A 23,949-nucleotide genomic window follows, 5' to 3' on the forward strand; every position below is an offset into this window, starting at 1 on the left:
CACATGCACCCTACACATCTTTCTGCCCCACACTGAAGATATTTAGGACTGCACAGGCAAACCACTCCCAGTTCTTTCTTCACCACAAAGTCCCATATAGGAAACTCTCAAGCTGAGGAAGAGGAGAGTGGATAGTGGAGCACCCATAGGGGGGACACATCTCAAAGAACTCCAATTCCTGCACAAGGTAAGTGACCTCACCTTCTTCAAATAGTACCCCTATGGATATTCTATTTCAGGCGACTTCTGAGCAGTATCCTCATTAGAGGAGGGAGCTTTGGAGCGGAGTCCAACACTGAAGAAAAGATTGCAATCCCAAGGGCAGCATCTGATCTAGAAGAATGAAGCATTGCATAATGCTTGGAAAAAGTATGTATCAAGGTCCAAGCCTTGGGAATGTGTTTAAGGCCACTTGCCCTAAATCCAGCAATGTGAAAAAGTTGTGAAAAAGGCTAATATCATTATGGAGTATACTAACAGGAGCGTTGTATGTAAGACACTGGAGATAACTGTCCCACTTTACTCAGCACCGGTGAGGCCTCAGCTGGAGGACTATGTCCAATTCTGGGCATCACACTTCAGGAAATATGTGGACAACTGGAGAGAGTCCAGAGGAGAGCAACAAAAAAAAGATAAAAGGTTGAGAAAACCTGACCTATGAGAAAAGGTTGAAAAAACTGGGCATGTTTAGTCCTGAGAAAAGAAAGGGGGGGGGGGGGAGAGAAGAGAATCTGTTAACAGTCTTCAAATATGTTAAGGGCTGTTATAAAGAGGATTGTGATCCACTGAAGGTAGGACAAGTAGTAATGGGCTTAATCTGCAGCAAGGGAGATTTAGGTTAGATATTTGGAAATACGTTCTAACCATAAGGGCATTTAAGCTCTGGAATAGGCTTCCAAGGGAGGCTGTGGAATCCCCATCTCTGGAAGTTTTTAAAAACAGACTGGATAAATACCGGTCAAGGATGGTCCAGGTTTACTTGGTCCTGCCTCAGCACAGGAGGCTGGTCTTGATGACTTCTCAAAGTCCCTTCCAGCACTACCGTTCTAGGAGTCTAAGTAACGCCACCAAGGTACACAGAGATCTTTCAGAATGGGCTCTCACTTTAGGAGAAGGGTGTATATGGGCAAATTCATAACAAGAAGTAACATTACTCAGAAATCCTCCTTGAGAGTCTCTGGGAGGAGACTGTGGACCCTTTGGGCCTGTCAGCAAATGAGACAAACAGCCTGGGAGACGCTTTAAATGATCTGGTTCTGCCCAAACAGAAGGTTAATGCCCTCCTCACATCCAGGTACAGAAGGAAGCATCCTCCCTGGTCTGATGTAGCTTTGGAGGGGGGTGGGGGGGTGCGGAAACTTGGGAGATGGAGGACTTGGTAGATGACCTCCTGAGGTCCCTTCCAACCCTGATATTCTATGATTCTATGTGAAACTCAGCCAACACCTTAGAAAGAAACTTAAGATGCGAATGTAATGAAATTTTGTCCCTGAAAAACACTATAAAGGGAGTGTCTGCAATTAAAGTCTGCATTTCTCCAACTCTTCAGGCAGAAGTGATAGCCACCAAGAAAGCAGCCTTCATAGACAGGTAAAGAAGGGAACAACAATTGGCGAGCAATTCGAAGGGGTGTTTCATAAGACATTTAAGTACTAAATTTAAATCCCATATAGGAATGGGTTCTCTAAAGAAAAAAGTCTTCTCAATCCCTTCATGAATCCCACTGTTGTGGGATCAGCCAACACTGATAATCCCTCATCTGAGGAATGAAAGCCTGTCATAGTCACCAAATTAACCCTAACAGAATTTAAAGATAATCCTGACTTTAATTCTAACAGATAGTCAAGGACAGGAGGGAGGGAAAAATGAACAGGTGAAAGACGTTGCTTGACAGACCAGTGATGGAATCTCTTCCATTTCTGAAGGTATTTCATGTACACCTTTTCCTACTGTTTAATAACATTTGTTTTAAAATGTAAAGTATTAAATAAGGCTTTCATTTGAAATGCTTTAACTGTTTTTTCTTCTTTTCTATATCTTTAACAAAAAAGTTAAAAGGATTTTTAATGATGTGTTTTTCAGGGTACTAAGCAGGCTGACACTGCTATAAACCAAACCCTACCTTGCTTAATACTATAATTTTACACAAGTGACTGGGTCATGTCTACATCTCTGACTCTTTGGGCACCTTTGGACATTCTAAATTAATAGAACTTTATACTGTACAAAACAAAACTGAAAAGACTTACAGGACCATCGAAATACATAACAAAATTCACACTGTAATTCCAAGGATATTTCAAATCTGAAGTTTAGATTAATGAGCCGTTCCTCTTTAGAGCAGCGTCCCAAGACACAAGGAAAACAGAAAAGTTACCAAACATAGATTCTCCAGATAATGAAATGGCTGGGTAGATATTAGACATTCAGGGCATTCTGTAAACAGATGGGTTATTAGTTTTTAGTTAGTTGGACCCATTCTTTTCAAGAGTTGCTTTACAAAACGATGTATTGGGGCCATTGGGAAGGGAAGGGAAGAGAAGAGAGAAAATTATCTAGTTTGATTTTGACCCTGCCTAGATCAAGTCATTCCAGAGGGGCAGCTATCAACGCAAGTGCCCTCAGTTTAAAGCAGACGTGGGCAAAGTACGGCCTGCGGACTGCATCCCTCCTGCCTGGCCCCTGAGCTCTTAGCCCGGTAGGCTAGATCCCGGCCCCTTCCCTGCTGTTCCCTCTCCCCTGCAGCCTCAGCTCACTGTGCTGCTGTCGCAATGTTCTGGGCAGCGAGCTCTTGCCAGGCAGCGCAGCTGCCGAGCCATGGCCTGACCCGGTGCTCTGTGCTGCGCAGTGGCGTGGCTGCCTGTCTCGGTGCTCTGGGCGGCACAGCTGTAGCGCCTTCAGCCAGCGGTGCTCCAGGCAGCGCGGGAAGGGGGCAGGGAGTAGGGGGGGGTTGGATAGAGGGCATGGGAGTTTGGGGTGGTGGTCAGGAGTGGGGGTGTGGATAGGGGGCAGGGAAGTCACAGGGTGAGGAACAGAGGGGTTGAATGGGGGCAGGGGTCCTGGGGGGCCAGTCAGGAAGGAGAGGGGGGTTGGATGGGGCAGGGGTTTCAGGGGTGGTCAGGGGACAGGGAGAAGGGGGGGTTGGGCAGACAGGAATGAGAGGAGGGGTTGGATGGGGCGGCCGGGGGGGGGGGGGGAGGGGGAGGAGAGTGGGAGTCAAGGGTGGCGGGTCCAGGGGCGGTCAGGGGACAGGCGGTGGTGGATGGGGAGGCACAGCCTCCCCTAACTAGCTCTCCATACAATTTTGGAAACTCGATGTGGCCCTCAAGCCAAAAAGTTTGCCCACCCCAGTTTACAGACTAGTACAGGGTTTCTCAAACTGGGGTCTCTGAGGGTACTCCAGGGGGTCTGTGAGTCATGTCCGGGGTTGCCAGCCCCGCTAATCAACTCCTCCCCCCTCCCTCCCAGTGCCTCCTGCATGCCATGGAACAGCTGTTCAGCAGTGTACAGGAAGCACTGGGAAGGAGGGGAAAGAGGCAGAAAGACAGGGAAGAGCAGGGGCAGAGGTTGGGCCTTGGGGGAAGGGGTGGAGTAGAGGTGGGGCCTGGGGCTGAGTGGAGGGCTTGGGGATCCATGACAAATTTTAAATCAAAATGGTGGTCCTCAGGTTGCTGAAGTTTGAGAACTGCTGGTCTAGAAAAATAAATGGGTACTGAAAGTTAAGAATATGATCAATCCTACCAAATGCATTCTTTGCTACATTCAGGGAGTCCACATCCAATCAGCTACCTGCGATAATCAAGAGAAGCATCTTTCCTCAAATCAGCAGTTTTCAACCTTTTTGAGCTGAGCCCCCTTTTGAGTTACAATTTTTGGTTGTCCCCCCTACCCAGACAGAAATAGACACAATACCTGCCCCTCCCATCCCAGGTTTTCAGGGTAGGGGAAAAGCATGTGAGATGGTCTGTGGGGGTGGAGCCAGTGCCGGGTAAGGAGGCTGCCGTGAGCAGAATTTGACTCAGCTGCAGCAGATGTTGACACTGACCCACAGGGTGGCCTGCTGAGGTGAGTCACGGGGTGGAGGTGGAGCTCCTTCCCCAAGCCCTGACACACGGGGCTGGTGTCATCACTTACCCCCCAAACGTTTCTCCATTTCCCCCTAGGAGGGTACACCCCACCATTTGAAAACCTCTGCCTCAGAGGGTCTCAAAGAGCTTTGCAAATATTAAGTGATTTAGCCTTACATATTGAGGTAGAAGAATATTTTACAAAGACAGAATATTTAGCCTAACACCATATTGAGGTAGAAGAATATTTTACGAAGACAGAAACTGAAGTACGGATAAGTTAAGTGACTTACCCAATGTCACACAAAGTCAGTGTCTAAGTCAGAGAACATGATCTCTTAACCATCAATTCTGCATTGTAAAAACCAACTAAAACAAAGAGTCCACAAACAAAAAAACCCAGATATGCACCTGGTAAATTTTTCCTGAACAGTGGATGAGCTGTCACCCTAATCCCAAAAAGCACACACTATTCATGCTAAGGATAAGGAAAGACTCTCGCACTCTTGTTTAGGATTTAAAATGCACTCTGTGACCTACCCCATTTTGTTTCCCTGTAACTATCCAGTATTATTAGGGTTCAGAGATTTGAAAAAGGAGTATAAAAGTCTGTAAAAATCCTTCTAGACCTGGTTTTCTGGCAAGAACATTTTGGAGCTTGAGAAACTTTGCAGGGTGAATAAAAAAGGGTGACTTCAAAAAAAGTATTTTAACCATACTTTAAAAATAAACTTACTTCAAATTTAATTTGAAGTGCTAACCCAGAATTTGATACCAGTAGTAGCTTCTGCAGGTTCAGAGAGAATATTTTTTTAATTTCAGTTTGTTCAACTATGTCAGTTCAATGACTAATTCATTAAAAGTCAAGAAACGGAGTTGGAGTTGAATGAGATCTACTAGTTCTAAAACTTGAAGAACACAGTGATAAGAAAATCAGTTCAATTCACTAACTACAGATAATACTTCCTTTATTTACTAAATCAGTTTGAAATATCAAAACATGTTTTGATAAATCTTTCTTATGTACCCAGCACATTTTAGGCAGTTTTTTATTTAACTAATAAAAATATTGTGCATTTTGGGGCATTTTAGTTGAATTCCTATTTCGATCCAAATGCAGCTGGACACAAATCATGAATAAAATATTAATCTAGTAAATAATAAATGTGTCATTCACTGTTTTCTAACATAACAAAATGTAATAATTAAGACATTGAATAAAAAAATTTATTTATTTAAGCAATTGTATAACTTAACATACGTATAGTTATGCTCCTGGTTATCCAAAGGATTTATTAAATTTAGTGTAATGGCTATATTTAACTGGTAAGTAACCATTAAAAATGCTGATCTGCAACTAATAAGTATCAACCTTTCTTTAGAAAAATAACTGAGTAAAATACAAATCAAGATTAAATGTTTTCTGCTTGCTGATTTATATCACGATTGAAAGTTAAATCAATCCACCCTGACATCTTACTAAATCAGCAGTTCCCAGTCTAAGCAATTTATCAGCTAGACCTCAGATGAACCAGCTAGTGCCTCCTCTTATTCTACTGAATATTCTAATCCAGCATGGAGCTTTGGCTACACCAAAGTGTATCCCAGCCTAAATACTCCTAGATGGGAAGGAGGGAACGGTGCTGCATCAATTCTCAGTATCATAGGAAAGAAGAGCCTAGAATGCCCAGAAATGGTACATATATCAATTTAGAAACTAGTGCCCCCTCGTTCTATTACCTGTATAATGGAAAAGACAGAGGAATTCTGTTTTTATAACAGCTGGTCCTCTATTAGCTAGTGTGCGAGAGAACCTATACAACCCACCTAGAATCCCATGCAAAGTTGACCTTTGCTGAAGTTTGGGCTCCTAATGCTCTTACCATACATTAGCTACACTCCTGCCTCCATGGCAGTAAGGCAACTCAGTGCTGGCCTGAGAAAGGGAGAATGTAGTTAAATAGACAGTCCCCAACCCCTGTCCAAACTGTAATTTCATTTATTTACTAGATTATTCGTCTTTTCGGTTGCAGATGCATTTGCACATAAGATGTGTCTCCACAAAGACTAGGTGAGGAGGATAAGACCTCAAAACAACATTGCTCAATAGAGATTGGCTATCCACTTTTAGGATGTCCATTAAACTATGGATAATGAAGGAGCACGCAGATTATTAGTTTCTCATAGGTTCAGATGAGTCAGTGTTTCATAAACCCACAGAAATGGGGGAGGGGGAGAGGAGGAAAGAAAGGGGAATCAAAAGTAGAAAATATACATGATAGGGGTCAATAAAAACAGTATGTTCTTTGTCCTTTCAGTGAAATGCACCTCTGTGTCAAATTTAACTCTCTACCTTTAGTTTCAGTGTAACAGAATGAAAAGTCTTCCTGCTCTATGCTTGTTTCACCACTCCCTCCATCCCATCTAGGTGTATTTAGGCAGGGATACACTTTGGCATAGCCAAAGCTCCATGCTCCATTAGAAAAAAAAAAAGCAACACAAAACCCTGGTATGGTGTAATTAGACAAAATGGTGATTTAATCTTTTAGTTCCACGCTTGGAGTAAATGACCTTCATTATTTACTTGAAGCTCCAGTGAGCTTTTATAGGCCAAGTGGCTTTTTTATTTCTTAGTTACGCTATTGCTACGTGTAGGAGTAGTAGTATTTAATAGAAGGTGGAAGCGATTGCTGGTCAGAAAAAACTTTCAAAAGAGCAATTAATGCAATGCAACTAACTGAAATGCCAGCAATTAAAAAAAAAATCCTTTTCAAGATTACATATTATTAAACATGGGAATCTGGTAATGTGGCATAATGGGTCAGGAGTTATACCATATGGCAATCAAGTCATACCACACAAAAACATAACAGAAGCCACTCAAACCTTCAGAAGAATAAGTTGAGAGGATTCCCTACAGAAGCAATGAGGGAAAGCTTAGAGGATGTTAATAAAGACTTGTAATGTACACACAGAAGTAATACAGAGCATATTGAATACCCAATATATTGTTTTATACAAGGTCTACTCATGACCTCCTTACAAACATGCTTGACTGAGACTGCCGATTTAAAGTGGAATTTTTTAACTGCCTTTTGAGTTTCTTCCCCAAAGTTACATATTGTCAAGAGTTTGTACAAGCTATTAATCACTATTCTATGCTAGAAAGCTGTGTAAAACGTGTATACCCACTAATAAAACTAAGCCCCTTAAGTATAGACCTCTTTGCTTATATTTAATCATTACAGTAATAGTTACTGCCTTGTCACCTTCCAGATGAGGGTTAGTTCTCTGTTTTCTACTTGCAGATGAGAGAAGAGTTCTGTCTCCACAGTCCCATTGAATGCTTGGTCTTTGAGACTGCTAACAGGGGGCCAATTAGGGACAATTATAGGATTGATCTGTGAATTATGGACAATTGTCCAGTAGAATCTAGACAGACTATCAACTGATTTCACATGGGCTACTCAGGCAACTGTCAGGGGATAAAAATTCTCTGGATATACTAAAAGAACAACCTATTGCAGAGACGTAAGGCTCTGTGTATCCCACTATCAATTGATTGACTCAATACATCCCAGCCCAGGAAAGGGATGCAGTTGTGTCCAGTAAGCTGGGAGTCAAGAATTCTACATTCTCTTCCTGGTTTTATTACTGACTCTGTGGGACCCTGACCTTCTCTGTGAAATGGGAAGAATACCTATCTAATGGGTGCTGTGAGGTTTCATGTTTGCATTTGAAATCCTTGGATGGAAGGTCCTATGTAAGGGTAAAGTGTTACCATTTATATCTATAAATCATTCCAAAGCATATTTCCCCCCAATACTTGCTTGGCAGAAAGAGAGTTGCCCACCTCCTAATACACCACAAAATTTAACAAACCTGGTTCAGAGAAAGTATCACTGATATCATCATCTTTGTCTTCCTCATAATCTTCTTCCTCATCATCATTTTCAGACAGTTCGTGCTCACTGCCAAACCCCTCATCATGGTCCTCATCTTCAATATCTTCCTCATCCTCCTCATCCTCTTCAGGGTCTCCTTTGGTTGGCTGCTCACACAAACTGTCTGTGACAAAGAGAGAATAATTGTGCTCTTCTTTCTTCTGTGAAGGATCTGAGACAGATGTGCTGGCAGAAAGGCTGCTCTCCCCCACAACTAGCCCTGGAGATTCCTGGGGTGGGCTGAGGAGCAGCTCCTGAGTCTCTTTGAAAGGCAAAATAGGAGTATTATGATTCTGAAGGGAATCTATCCCTTTCCTCTCTTGTCTCTTTGCTACAGCTCCACAATAGCATGTGTTCTCCTTTGCCGCATCTGCATGTGCCTGGCTCAACACTGGTTTGCTCTGTGGTAACGGACTGATCTTTACTTTTGCCTTTTTAACATAGTCTTTACATTCAACGTGACTGTTCACCTTCTCATTATTGTACACATTGGTCTTCATGATTTGTGTGCTTGAAGTGGGCTTGCTTGCCTTTTGAACATAGTCTGACAAAGGTGCCTCAGCCTGAATGTTCTTTGAGGAACATACAGGGGCTGCTGCTCTACTTGTGATTTTTTTCCCAGGTAACAGAGAAGTTAAAGGGTTTTGTTTTACACTGAAGAGTGAATCCGAGTAATAAAGTGAATCTGACACAGGTTGAGAGTCCTCACTGTTAAGCTGGGCTAGAGTTGGAGTTTTACTTATCACCTCTTCATCTTGGTATGGGCTTGAGAAATCATCAAGGCCCAGGTAATCCACTTCTTTTGTTCCCCAGATGTCACAGCTGGTTAGTTTGGTGTACTTAGTTAAGTCTTCACAGTATGTGTCCCACTGCTCCCAGTTTGAGGTGAAAGCAGCTTCATTATCCAGGACATCTGCAAAAGACTCTAGATTTTCAATATCTTTGCAGTCCTCCATAGAAAGGAGGTTGTCTCTGGAGCTCTGCTGATAGTCCATTTCTCTGTCCTGTGCACAATAAGACAAGTTAACAAGGCACATTTTAGAAAAATACTCCCATCCAGCTCCCTGGTCTATAACAAAGCCCCAAAACAAACAAAACCAAACCCCAAAACACTGAGTGCTGGTGAAGTGTACCAGCCTGATGGCACATGAGGCGTTTGTATCCCAAAACCAGACACAGCACAAGTGGCTCAGCATTGCGTTGAAGAATCTTTTTAGGGGAAAGGTCAGAGCATAGTTTCCATGCTCCATCAATTCTGGGCTTCTGTGCGGAGACTGCCAACAAGGGTACCGGACAATTGTGTTATGGTTTTTTGTATTGTGTGCACTCCTGGTCACTGGGAACTGGACTAAGACCAGCAATTCATTTCACATATAAAAGAGCCATCAGATGGAAACTACTTTAGTTCCCTGCTCACCTGGGTCAGATTTATACAAGTGACCAAGAAAAGAAGGGCTCCACGTACCAGCCACCACCAATGCCAGATATCCCAACCCTGAAGAACCTTGTTCTAGCCAGATCAATCAAATAATAAATATGAGCAATCTTTTTTCCTAGTCCATGCATGTCTGGTATAGGAAAAATTGGTTATTTCCAACATAAGCTTAGTTTACATTTTGTTCTGTTCATGTGTCTCTTCTTCAACTTGGGGGAATGTAATGTCTTTCCTAGACAAGACTATACTGCTTGGACTTATGTCGGCAAACAACATCCCAGCAGTGGCAGCGATACACTTATCTGCTCAATCTGAGGCTCCTGAACATAAGACATACCAAAGCCTCTGCTGATAGTTTTAACAGCTTCCTGTACGTGAAACATCCCAGTTGGTGGCCTGATGGTTGGGGACTAAGTCAGTAATAAGTAGTAGTGAATAATCAGACAGCAGACCTTCACTGAACAGCTCCCTACAGACCATCCCCTCATTTACATGGGAAAGGAAGATGCTATCCAAAAGGAAAAACAAAGGGAAAAAACAAACTTACTAGTTCATACATGAAGTCTGGATCTGAACTATTTGCCAACAGATCTGTGCTCGTCAGCGTCTGTTCTGAAAATGTGTGGCACCGAAAGGCATCTCCAAAAGGAGGGTCCATTCCGCTCACGCTGGGCTACAACAAAATTGTTTGATTTTGTTAAATATATATGTATTACATTACATGCGCACTCCTACACCCCATATACCTCAACTTTGAACTTGTTCTATACTTGCATTTGGAAAACTTTAGATAAACATGTAAGCAAACAGCCAGTTAACAATACCCAGTGCTTTTACCCATGACACTCTAAAATTTGTATCCACCATGTAGCTGCTAGATCGGGGTCAGCAACCTTTCAGAAGTGGTGTGCCGAGTCTTCATTTATTCACTCTAGTTTAAGGTTTCGTGTGCCAGAAATACATTTTAAAGTTTTTAGAAGGTCTCTCTAAGTGTATATTACATACCTGAACTATTGTTGTATGTAAAGTAAACAAGGTTTTTAAAATGTTTAAGAAGCTTCATTTAAAATTAAATTAAAATGCAGATCTTATCAGTTTAGTGCAGTGGTTCTTAACCTGGGGTGCGAGATGCCCTTTCTGGGGGTGAGAGACATGTGAGATTTTTTTAGCAGGTAAATCATCGAAAACACAAAATAAGCACAGGCACATAAGTACAACTACTTTGTTTAATCAAACCTAGGTATTTATTAACATCATACATTTTTTAACGACTGCTGTAATATACAAAGTTTAAGTTTTTAAGCTAATTGTAGTGTAATTTTTTATAAGGGGTGCGAGAACATGTTTTGAGAACTCCAGACCATCAGCAGGCTGGGTATAGTGTATTAAATGGGGCTGGGTATAGTGTATTAAATTGCTCCCCATAGGAACATACTACTTACCGCTGTCACAGCTGGGGCTCTGAACGGCATGGTAACAGGACAGGGAACGGGGGGGGGGAGAGGGGGGCAGAGAGGGAGTTGGATAGGCGTGGGAGTCCCGGGGGACCTGTCAGGGGTGTGGATAGGGATCGGGGCAGTCAGGGGGCAGGAAGTGGGAGGGGGCGGATAGGGGGCAGGCTGTTTGGGGAGGCACAGCCTTCCCTACACAGGTGTAGTGTATTAAAAATTTCTCCCTGTAGGAATGTGCTACTTACAGTGTACTACTTACCGCTGCCAGTCCTGGCGCTCCGCAAGTAGCACATTCCTACAGGGAGAAAATTTAATACACTACGCCGGTGGACAGAAGCCCAGACCGGCGGCAGGCTGAATGGCTCAGCCTGCCACCAGCCAGGGTCCCGGCCGCCGGCCCCGCTCAGCCAGGGTCCCGGCCGCCGGCCCCGCTCAGCCAGGGTCCCGGCCGCCGGCCCCGCTCAGCCAGGGTCCCGGCCGCCGGCCCCGCTCAGCCAGGGTCCCGGCCGCCGGCCCCGCTCAGCCTGCTGTCGGCCCAGGATTCCGTTCACCCAGGCCGGCAGCGGACTGAGCGGGGACAGCGGCCAGGACCCCGGCTGGCAGCAGCGTGCCCAGTAAAAATCGGCTCACATGCAGTCTTTGGCACGCGTGCTGCAGGTTGCCAACCCCTGTGCTAGATAGTTGCTCATTTATTCCTTTTTGTTGACTTGAAATTCTCAGTTGTTTGGTGAGTTTAGTGATATTTTAATGCTTGTAGAAGTGACAGATTAATATTCTAGTCAATACTCTTGTGAATGGGTACTATCAAAGTTTTTCATCCACTGCTTCATCAGTGGGCCTTAATCTTCCCTTGCAGCACCCTTACTATTCTAGTCCTGGAAGCTTTAAGTACATCTCAATTATTTCAATCCTGGGTAGAGACTGATGATTTTACCATTTGTGCAATTGGTTTGTAATGGAAGATCTACTGGGTGAATAGGTGGAACTTTGTGTAGAAACATTCTGCAGTTAGGTTAGGATTACTGGCCACAGAAATAATACTATGAAGCAACGGCAGTTGAGGCTGAAAATGAGTTACTGCTATAAGCCTGATTTTTGCTCTCCCCCTAAAATTCACAAAAGAAGTCACACTCGACTCAGACTGGTAGAAGTCAAAATTTCTTCTATAAAATTTGAAATTAACTGGACAAGAGGTTCCTGAATTAGGACACTAGCAGGTCATAATTTGTGGTGTTTGCCTGAAAACCCACCTTGCTAGTAGGTGGTGATCTTGCTGGAAGATGGTAAGTGTGTTCCATTGGCTCACTCTGCAGGTGGCTCATACGCTCACAGACAGAGGGGTAAGTGTGGCTCTCTAGAAAGAGTACCTAGGGTATGGGTTAAGCAGCCGTGAGTTAACAAATCTAAGAGCAGTCAAACCGGAGGAGAAGACTTGACCTTTTAGTTTTGTTTATCCACTGATGATTACTTTATTATTAAATAAAGCCAAACCCTACAAGGGGGACAGCTTTGACTCTACTCGGCATCTTAGCTTTAACTTAAAGCAGATTGGGAAAGGCAACTCACTTGTTATAATTTATACACTTCTTCTGAAGGTTCCTTGTTAGCTCAAAAGAATCTTGTAATTTAACTATAAATTTTAAAAATGCAGCAGTGTATGTGCGTGTAGGGAATACTTTACATAAGTAAATCAACTATCACACACACACCCCAGGCTTACCTGAGGCATTTCCAAGCCCAGATCCCCCAAATCCAATTCCAAACTTCTTGTTTTCTTCACTTTTGGATTCCTTTCCAGCTTTACTTCAGTGTCAGTGGGTAGCATATAACTCATGCAATGAAAGGGATAGAGGTTTTCCCTGAAATAACTTCAGTTCATGCACATGGAGCTCTTCTCTCTTTGTAGACTTCTGTGTAAAATGAACAGACCAAACACCAAAAGTTAACATTTATTACACTACAAGTTACGTGCCACAAAAAGGAGACAAACACAGGGGTTTTTTTCCTTCAGGAAAAAAAAAAAGTTAGTATCCCAACATGATCATTTCTGAGGGAGCAAAAAACAAAAATCCCCCACAAAACTGAACAGACCTCATGCTGGAGCATGCCACAAGAATTAGTTCTTCTCTCCTCCCACACCCTAGTTTAAATGAAAAAGCATGGAACAAACAAGACTTGTGCAAACCTTGCTGCTAGTTTAGACTATTTTCCGTTACCTTTTGCTCACTGTGTTTGTATGTCCTCTATTTAGATGCGAGCTCTTCAGGGTAGAGACTGTCTTTTCACATGTCTGGAAAGCGCCCAGCACACTTTTAGGTCAATACAAACAACACTCTTCATACGTTTAATATCACAAAGTCAATAAATTCTAGAATGAGACTCATGTAATCATCATATTTTCCAAAGTGGATATTGAGGGCATACCTGTTTTAGTGTTTTCCCCATCCTTTTCTAACAAGGTCAGCCCAGCCACTTCCAGCTACAATTTAATCAGTTTCTCATGCAGTAACATCTAGTGGCAGAAGGAAAGTGCAGCAGGTACACTCACTATTAAAAAGGGGAACTTTCCTATTGGAACTTAAAGTTTGAGCCAATTCCAATGTCTTCCACTGACTTCTGCCTGGGCCTGGGTTGATTTGATCCAATTTATTCAATAGTAATTTCATTGACTCAGTATCTTCTGTAGTCCCTTGGATAGTTCAAATGCATGTCCTAAATAAGGGCTCCTTTCCAACCAATCCTGCATTTGTAACAGCATGAGGAAGCAAGGCTATGAAAAAGCGAAGTATTTGGTGCAAACATGACAAAAAGCTCAAAAGATAAAAGATCGTGAGCACAGGAGAAACCAATTTATACATCAGAACTAACTAGCCATATTCATTCCTGGTGTAATTCCACTGACAACTGTTACACCAGGGATGAATTTGGCCAAATATTTATTGGCCTTCCTTCCCACACCCCCAAATACATGAAAGTCTCTTTAAGGAATGATGCACACTGCCTAGATAAATCAGACAGCAGCAGTGTTGTATGAGCATTAAACTGAAATCCCAACCATCAACCCTGAAACAACAGTGCAGAAATATCAGTAGAAACATATTTCCATTTCTTTGAATGTAATTGTTTTATTTTGCACACAATTCCCTTCTAAAAGTGAAGCCACTTGCTCAGATTATTTAAGTTTATTCTCATTTTTAAATGCAGAAATAGCACTAGAAACGTTCTCCTACCACAGAGTAAACATGCCAGGAAAAAAAAGAATCCCTTTACAGATGAACTAACACAGGAAGGTAAATTATTCCTTCCCACTGAGTTAGTCTAAATTTTGTTTCGTGAGTTTAGTATTTTTAAAAAGTCATTTGCATCTTAAGGTAACTGAAAGAGAATGCAAACAAAGCCCCTGCCACAGCAAAATAAAGTGGTTTTTAAATCGCAGAGTCACAAACATAAACAAAAACAAATATAAAAAACCACAAAGTTTCAATAGCCCAAATTTTAACTAGGCAAGACAGGTTCTCATTAAGATAATGCAAATGCTTCCAATGAAGCCACCCCTTTTAGGGCCTACATGTCAAATAAAAACCGGCCAGTCCTTTCTGAAGTAAGATTTTCTTTCTAACCTCATATTTTCAACAATCCCTTTTTTACTTGTGTCAACTGATGTTTAAACTTTCTGTCAGACTGCCTCAGGGCACCAAGTGTGCAGCCCTTGTCTGTCTCAGTGCACTGAAAACTACATACAGAAGAGACATCTACAGAGCAGGCTTGCTCAATGCTGTGAAATTTCACATTAGGTCGCAAAACAGATTTGCTCATTAGTCTAATGCAGTACCAAAACTTTGCACTTTAACTTAAATTTTAAAAAAGTATGGAAACTCATTTTGGAGCCTGGCTCTTCATATTTGTAGCTGGCGACATGGGGGAGGGGAGACAGGGTTGAGGAAATGGATCTCATCTTTCAATACCAATCCGCATGTCACAGTCTCTCTGCAATTCTGTATGTTCAAAGGGATCAATTTTATCTTCTATAAACTTAATATGCCAGCATCTTAATGATTTTGGGCAACCAGAATATCTGAAACTGCAAGTCTATGGAGTGTCAAGACCAAATTCTGCCTTTTTACAATCCACACAACCCCACTGCCTTTGATACACAAGGTATAAAGTCAGGGCAGAATTTTGCCCAACCCCTATGGCAATGCGTTCAGTAATGATTTGACATGACACTTCCCAAAAGCTTCTCTGCTCCTGAATCTCCAGAGTCTGCAAGTGTTATAAAGGTTATTAAGGTGCATAACAAACTTTCATAAATTTAAGTATGGTAGTTGCTGGTCTCCAACATAAACTCAGTGTCATATTCTCAAATGTCTTGTGCCCTTACTTGACTAGGCAGAATGTATTCAAATAATCATTCTTTTTCATAGTTCTTTTTAAGTTTTTTTCTTAGTCCAAAATCTCATCAGAACACTTCAATGACGGTACTTCAATCATACTTAGATAAATGCTAATGTTCATACTCTATGGGTAACCTTTGGTATTTACTGGTAGTTTTGATGACAAGACAATTAAATGGAAAGAGACAGTGAGGGGCACAAGCTAATGACCCAGTTAGAGATTCTTAGTCTACAGTGTTCTCCACATTTACTATAGAGCAGGACTGCCTTCTATTCTTTTCCATTCCTAAATTCCCTGGAATCATCAAAATCTTTATGATAAAAAAATATTCACACTTACTTTTTTCTGGGGTTGGTAGATCATAATTTAATACACCAATCAACAATGTCTATGGAAACATGGGTTTAAAATCTGAATTGGTTGGAAAGTAAAATGAGTTTGTGGATCTCAAAGAACCCATTTATCCACACAGAACTACTATACAGTTCATCCATTATAAACAGTCTGTGCTTAAGACCACACTAGAACAACCTAGCAGGGATGCTGCAGATCAGGATTCAGCCTACTGAATACAGATTTGAATGAATGGAAAGAACTGTAGTGGGGCTTACAACAGGAGTATAAATAATACTGAAGATCAGCACACTTGCAGAGTTGTATGGGAGCACTTGCCCTTTAAGCAAGTTCTATTAATTTCTTAAATAAACATTAAAGGATACTGGGCATTGGTAATGTAATACACCCTTTCACTTCTAAATCACTGGTGCCCCAGGTGGGTTGTGATCATAAAGTTATAACCAACCACTGTTCAGTGGAGTTTGTAAAATGAAATATTAATCTAAAATCAGTTCCTAGAAGATAAACACACTTTTCTAACTGATTTTCTTGCTGGTGATCTTATAGAAATGGTAAATGAACCACAGAGACAACTTTCAAGCTGGACCCTCCAATGTCAGGGTTGTTATATTGATGTGGTAGTGCAGGGGAGCTCGCATTGCCACTTCCTGTGTTTTATTCTCCCAGGTTGTAAATCCATCACCTTTCACCAACATTAAATTCACTCAAAAGAAACCCCGAAGAGAAGTTTCCAAACAACTGCATGAGAATGTAGCTGAATGGCTTTACAATATACACAAAAAGAAAAAGGAGTACTTGTGGCACCTTAGAGACTAACACATTTATTTGAGCATAAGCTTTCATGAGCTACAGCTCCGCTCCGCTGTAGCTCACGAAAGCTTATGCTCAAATAAATGTGTTAGTCTCTAAGGTGCCACAAGTCCTCCTTTTCTTTTTGCGGATACAGACTAACACGGCTGCTACTCTGAAACTTTACAAGATACAGTGCACCTCAAACTGCAATATGAATTTTGTAGTTTAGTTATGAGCAACATTGCTATTTAATGTTTGTAATGTTAGATGCACATTTTGTACTGTTTAAAAGTAGTAAGTATAGCTATATCTTTTGTTAAGGATTTGCACAGTGCCTATTATCACAGCAGCTAAGCACTTAGTTACAGCGTTAAAGTGCATTACATAAACAATTACATTTTCACCATCATGAAAAGTGTTTCAGCTGCTATTAATATGTCAAAGTTCCATTTTTAATACCAGAAGAAAGGGAGGAGAAAACATGTTTGCATGACTTTCCATGTGTACTAATCAATATTTTATTGATATTAATATTTGTACATGATTTGGAAGATGAAGAAATATAGCTTGAAAGTTTCCCCAAACACCTGTTAGGCCTGAGGATGAAGTCTACTAGCAGAGGTGACTAGCAGCAGCAGTACTAGCATTGGGGATCGGTCCTGCTTTGAGCAGGGGGTTGGACTAGATGACCTCCTGAGGTCCCTTCCAACCCTGATATTCTAGGATAGGTGAAAAAAGCAGATTGGTTTTCAAGACCTGTACGTGGTACTATTAAAACCAGTGGTGGGCAACTTGCAGCCCATCATGGTAATCTGCTGCTGGGCTGCCAGTTTGTTTACATTTGCGTGGCTGCGGTTCGCCGTTCCCAGCCAATGGGAGCTGTGGGAAGCGGCAGCCAGCACGTCCCTGTGGCCTGCGCCACTTCCCACAGCTCCCATTGGACAGGAACGGCAAACCGCGGCCACTGGGAGCTGCAGACAGCTGTGCAAACGTAAGCAAAGTGTCCAGCAGCCTGCCAGTGGATTACCCTGATGGGCTGCGTGCGGCCCGCGGGCTGCCCACCACTGTATTAAACAGAACGCTTTGTCTGCAAGCAGGCATCCACTGGGCTTTAATAGCACAAAACAGTGATCCATACTATTAATAACTTTAAGAAACTACTACAGCAAACAAGAAGAGCATGGTACTAGATTATAAAGACTAAATTCGTAGTTTATTTGAACACATATCCTTATGCAAGAATTTCAGCCAAATAGGTCAAAGGTTACTTGGGCATTCTTCATTTCTGCATATAACATAAGCAGACTAACAGACGCCAGCAACTGATCACTGCTTTTTCACTGCATGTCATATTTCAAAGAGACTTTAAAACAATACTGTTGCACTTAAGAGTCAAAAAAAAAAAAACCCTCCAACCACCTATCCCTTTTGTAATAAAATGTTAACTTTTCTGAGCATTTTGGGGTGGACAAAGGGGCTGGTGTTTGAACGGACATATCGGACTAATTAATATTTTTAAATCATTGAGCCCCACCTGCCTCACTGTTTTGCCGCTGTAGGTGCCAATAGCAACGTATTTCAAACAATCGCACCTTAAGCCTAAGGATCTCAAAAGGTAAGCATCATTATTCCTCTTCTAGAAGGACAGGGGATTTGAAGTACAGGGAAGTTAAGTGACTTGCTCCAGGTCATGGCAAGTCAGTGGAAGAACTGGGGATAGGACCCAGATATCTTGATTCATATTCTTGCTCTAACCACTACAGTACATTCATCTTTAAAACTCTAATACTACCAGCACCACTTTCCTCTGAACACCTACTGCACGGACATCTTATTCAAGAAAAACCTCACCAGACCAAGCGGAAAATTGCAGCAGGTTAAGTAGAATTACCGCATCTAGTGAAACAGTGAAGGGCTGTTTTGAATACAGATGAAAATACAAGTGCTAGAGCAGGGATCGGCAACCTTTGCCACTCGGCCCACCAGGGAAAGCTGCTGGTGGACTGGGACAGTTTGTTTACCTGTAGTGTCCGCAGGTTCGGCCGATCGCAGCTCCCACTGGCCATGGTTCGCTGTGCCAGGCCAATGGGGGCTGCGGGAAGCGGTGTGGGCTTAGGGATATGATGGCCGCCACTTCCCGCAGCCCCCATTGGCAGCTGTGATCGGCCGAACCTGCAGATGCTGCAGGTAAACAAACTGTCCCGGCCCACCAGCAGCTTTCCCTGACAGGCCGTGTGCCAAAGGTTGCCGATCCTTGTGCTAGGGGTTACACTATTTTCAGGCAAGTTATTAGCAGCTTTCAATTAATTCTTAACATCTTTTAACACTTTTTAGGAATCAATTTTAAATGTGAAAGGGATTAATTAGTATATGGATTTTATTCAAGTACTAGAAAAGAGTTACTTTCACAAGAGATAATAATGAAACTGGTTTCTTCTGCTTATGTTGCATGGGAATTCACTGTTAGAAACAGAACAAAGAAGAGAGAAAACGAACACAAAACTAGGCAATTATATAACTGATCTTTTGGAAAGAGTGTCCTAGCATAAGCAATGCTACAGAGATGTAGAATATGAAGTCATCATCTCCACTCTTCTGCCAGTGCAGGGTACAGGGTGTAGAGCAGAGTCTTTGAGGAGAATGTGAGGGGCGCAAAGAAGGAAGAAATCCTTAATGCTCAGAAAACCCCTGGGTGAAGGGAAATGTAAACTTATTCTAAGCCCTTGTAATGTGGAATTATATTTATAGAAAACAAAAAAAAGTTTTGATATTAACTGCCGTCTCAACACAAAATGCTTCAAACTCACATATTTTATAGCCAAAAAGTGTGCAAGTGTAGTCAATTTATCCATTATCAAACAACTAATAAAAATATAATCCAATTGCCCATGCCATCCAAAAACCTGCAGGAAATGTAAATAAGCAAAAACAGAAGTGTTTATTTTTTCTTAAAATGAGTTATGGCACAGGCTACACTTTAAAGCCTAAGGCAATATATTCAAGTAATCATCCCCTAGCACCAATCTGTTTTTCCTATATATTGGTTATTCTCTGTTACAGTAGAACCTCAGAGTTATGAACAGCTTGGGAATGGCGGTTGTTCCTAACTCTGAAAAGCTTGGAATTCTGAACAAAGAGTTATGGTTGTTCTTTCAAAAGTTTACACCTGAAAAACAACAATACAGCTTTGAAACTTTACCATGCAGAAGAAAAATGCTGTTTTTAACCATCTTAATTTAAATTAAACAAGCACAGAAACAGCTTCCTTACCATGTCAAATCTTTTAAAACTTTCACTTTATTTTTAGTAGTTTGTGTTTAACACAGTACTGTACAGTATTTGCTTTTTTGGTTTTGTCTCTGCGGCTTGATTGCATATTTCCGGTTCCAAATGAGGTATCTAATTGACCGGTCAGTTCCTAACTCTGAGGTTCTACTGTACCTCAAATAAATAGCTGTCATAGGGTTTTACATGCTTGATCTTCAAGGAATCTCTCTGATGTGGATAAATAATTTTTTCATTGTACAATTGGGAAAACTGGGGTACAGGGTTAAGTGGTATGGTATATCAGAGATGGTCTCCTCTGACCACTAAATAATGCCTCTATCAAACACAGACAATCCTTTTTAAGTTAGCTAGTGTTTCTACAGCACTCGAAAAGTGCTGAGAATTATAATTCATTTCTCACTCCAGGAGCTATACCATCCAGCAATGAGTTTTACAGGCCATGTGATCATTATCCACTTTCCTTCAACATCAACCATATCAGGTTAGTTGGCAATCCGAAGTATACCAATCACCTAAAATATCTCAGACCTAGCAATTTCCACTCCTTATCTAGGATGCCCACAATGAACATGCACCAGATCCCCCAAAAAACTTCTGTATCTACATCTATTATTCTTACTCCAAAAAAAATGTACAAATGTTATAATTCAAAAAACCCACAAGAGTACTTCAGGTGTGCTCAGAAGCAAGCTGTCTGACATAAACAACCTGGATGTCAGCCCACCTTTTTATTACTGTATTTTGAATTCAAGTCTCTTACAGCTTGAAAGACCATGAGTCAAGTCTCATCATACTTACACTGGTTTTACACCAGTGTGACTTCAAGGAGTTACCCCTGATTTACACTGTGAACAAAACAGGCATACTGTGCTTTCAATCCAGAAATTAATATTCAGTGTGTACAGTTACAAACTTAAAATAAAGTATCTAGTCTATACTGGAGTTTGAAAAAACTGGAACATTTGTTTTAATTGGTTAGTTCAGCATGAAAGGTAGAAGAATTCTGGTCCTGAAATTAAAACACTAATTACTGGATCAGTTACTGAAAATAATCCTTAAAAAAAAAAAAAAACCACCCAGTGTGCTTCACCTATGTACATGCCACAGCTGTATTAACAAACTGTCAAATCACAAGTATCAGGGGGTAGCCATGTTAGTCTGTATCCACAAAAACAACAAGAAGTCCGGTGGCACCTTCTCTTCATGTGTCAGTATATAATGCCTGCATCTGAAGAAGTGGTTTTTTTACCCACAAAAGTTTATGCCCAAATAAATCTGTTAGTCTTTAAGGTGTCACTGGACTCCTTGTTGTTTTTGTCAAATCACAGGGATGAGATTAGGGCATGCCTCATAACTCAAAGGGATGGAGAAGTTCAGTAGTTCACAAAAAAAAGTCCCTAATCATACAAAAAGCTCCCTGGCAAGCAGAAGCCAGCTGAAAACCCCACTGAAGTAGAGGAGGGTCCTTGTAGGGGCAGAAATCTACCTATTTGATGACCTGTTGATTTGAAAGAGGCTCTGTGCCAGTTTCCAGCAACACAAAGCTCCTTATAGGAATGATCTCATGGAATGTTAATATTTCCTTATTTATAAGAAAGGAATGGAAGGAAGGATGATCAGAAATCTCATGCTTGGATAAACACCTTAATTTGCTTTAAAAGGGAAGTAATTCAGATTAATATTGGATTAAACTCCACATTTCTAGAATAGTTAGTAAACAGTTTATGACATTTTCTGAATTTTAGATCAAACGTTCTTTGTAGAGCATCAATAATGTGTATGATTATGCCTCATTTACAAAAGCCAGAAGTGAAAAGACTCATGGGGAAGGTGGGAGGGTTTAAGCATGAAAAGAGAGAGAACATAACTTTAAAGAACCAAGTTACAGAGAATCTGTCTCCTTAACAATAAATGAAGATGTTTTACCCTCAGTTTCCTGATACAAACAAACAATATTAGTGATGAGAAGTCCTGCGAGTGACAGCAAGGAATTAGGTCCGCCCTGAGTCAGAGGGTAACTAGGGGGGTTGGTCTGGGTATATGTGGGTATGTATAGTCACAGCAGCAGAGAGGATGGTCCACTAGTTTTGTAAGCTACTTCCTATCCAGCATGTGCCTCCTGACACCCTCTTGGCTTCAGAGAGCAGGAGCTCAATCTTCCAGCCCAATCACCTAGGTCACGCATCTCCCCTTTCTGCATCGTCCGGAGCCCTACCTGTGCCTCTCCCCGCCACCTCAAAGGGGAAGGGAGCTGCCCTTCCTAGCACACCCCTGGCTGAGCCCGCCTGCCTCCCGCACCTCTGACCCAGCCCCCACAGGCATGGTCTCCCCGCGACAAGCCCTTGTGCCTGGGCCTCGCCCCCTCCTCCTGACCCACTAACACACCTCCCAGCCAACATGGCCGCCCCACCAACCAGCACCGAACGCAGCCTAACCCATGACACAGCCCGCCCCACCCCCTTCCCAACCTGATTGGCCATCCGACCTCCCAAGCTCGCACCCATTGGCCCGAACCGCCGCCACTCATCCTCCCAGCGGCTCTTTCAAGCTAGTGTGAGGCAACATGTAAACAAATCACTTTCAGAGGCTCCTCAGCTAGGCAGTGCCGCCCCCCCACTCCCAAAGGAAAGGAAGTGGGGGGAGCTACTGCTCTTCAGAGGGAAGGGATAAGGGAACCTACTCTCACAAACTCCACCGTCCAGGCATGGGGGGAGCGGGCTTCCCTCACCCCCCATCCCTCCCCGCTGGGGTGCCCATAGGCAGCTACTCTTCTCTCCTGGACTAGGAAGATGGGGCAGGAGGCTCGCAGGCAGCTAGGTTCGCCCCACAAATCCCCCTCCAGGAGAGGGGATAAGGACGGATCTCCATGGTAGCTAGTTTCCAGGCCTGTCACAAGCCTAAGACTCCTCCGGGAGCCCACACATTCCCCGCCCCACAACCCCAAACTAGTTACACAGAGTCACAGGGCTGAGCTAGGAGACTCCCTCATCCATTTCCCACCCAGCTGTCGCCTGTCTCCCCTATTTGCACTGATCCCTTATATACTGAGGGCTAAGCAAACCTTTCATCCATAGTACCAGAACCCACAGAACCCCTGGAGAGAAGGTGCTTTAATCCCCATGATCGTTCAGTACAGGCTCTGCTCCCCTTGCCACGGCACAGACGCCTGATAGATGTAGGTTGCAATGGAATCCGACAGACCACTGCTAACTCAGTGCACGCCCCTGCACATGCTGCTGCTTTCCTTTGCAGTCTCTTTCAACTCCTTCTGCTACTAACTTGCAGCCATTCATTTCAAAACATACCAAAGGCCCAAGAAGCGACAGCAGTACAATCACTGTGCCAACGGGTCGGAAACCTCAGAAGCAGAGAAACTCAGGCATCTGCCTAGCACGGGGCTGTTCCCATCATACTACCAACAACCGCCCCCTTGAAGGAGCACGGGAAAGTGTCTGCTGCCCTCCACATCTCTATCCGCGTGGTACCTCCCCCATCCCATACGCCTCTCCAAAACCAGGAGAGGGAATCAGAGGCAGACACACCCCTTTTCCACCCTGGGATTGTCCTGGCCTCAGTACCCCGGTCCTTCCTTGTGTGTATCAGCGACTCTCCTGATCTACTCTGGATGGAGTTCCTGTACCTCTCTACTGGGTTAAAGGAGCAATAAATGCAGCCCCCCGCCCCGCCAAGGACTGCACCAGCCTCCACACCGCTGCCCCCAGCCCTTATCCTGCCAGGGGCTACTAGTGCAACAGTCTCCACAGCCTCCGCCCTGTCAGAGGCTGCTGCTACCGCCACCCCCACGACCCCTCCCTGCCCGAGGCTGCTGCAGCAGCCGCTCCCTCACCTGGCGTCCCCCCGACCCAGCGGGGCAAAGGTATGGCTCAGTAGGGGGCGCCGCCCATCCCGCTCCGGCCCGGACCCTCCATGCTGCTTTGGGGTTTGTTTTGTTTATGTCTCTTCCTGACGGGTTCCCGGAAATCGCGTGACTCGCCCCCCTCACGTGAGAAGGGGGGGGTCTGAGAGCAGGCCAATCACAGAGAACAATGCACAGGGCCTATCAGCAGCTGCAGCGCAGGCAGTCCTCTGTCATGTGACAGGGGCGGGCCGCGGAGGGGCCCAGTGGGTGTCGGGGGTATTGGCTCCCAGGCGTTTCCAAGGAGCCCTGCAGTTCGTGTCAGGAGCGGCCGAACTTATTGACCCTCAGACTCCGAGCTGCA

The 23,949-nt window shown here is 43.2% G+C and overlaps 1 protein-coding gene across 2 annotated transcripts in view; it reads right to left on the reverse strand.

The window, feature by feature from the left end:
• CREBRF (CREB3 regulatory factor) overlaps positions 1-23,699 on the reverse strand; it is a 36,034-nt gene extending 12,335 nt beyond the window's left edge. For both annotated transcript variants that reach the window (XM_048860014.2, XM_075131336.1), the window contains exons 1-4: positions 23,577-23,699; positions 12,618-12,807; positions 9,994-10,119; positions 7,950-9,015 (exon numbers count right to left, since the gene is read on the reverse strand). In XM_048860014.2, coding sequence (XP_048715971.1) covers positions 7,950-9,015; positions 9,994-10,119; positions 12,618-12,731 — 1,306 coding nt within the window. In that variant the 5' untranslated portion in view covers positions 12,732-12,807; positions 23,577-23,699. The remainder of the gene's footprint in view (positions 1-7,949; positions 9,016-9,993; positions 10,120-12,617; positions 12,808-23,576) is intronic.
• Between the last annotated feature and the right edge of the window lie 250 nt (positions 23,700-23,949).

The sequence above is a fragment of the Caretta caretta genome, chromosome 8 (assembly GCF_965140235.1).
Source record: "Caretta caretta isolate rCarCar2 chromosome 8, rCarCar1.hap1, whole genome shotgun sequence".
Lineage (NCBI taxonomy): Eukaryota > Metazoa > Chordata > Testudines > Cheloniidae > Caretta > Caretta caretta.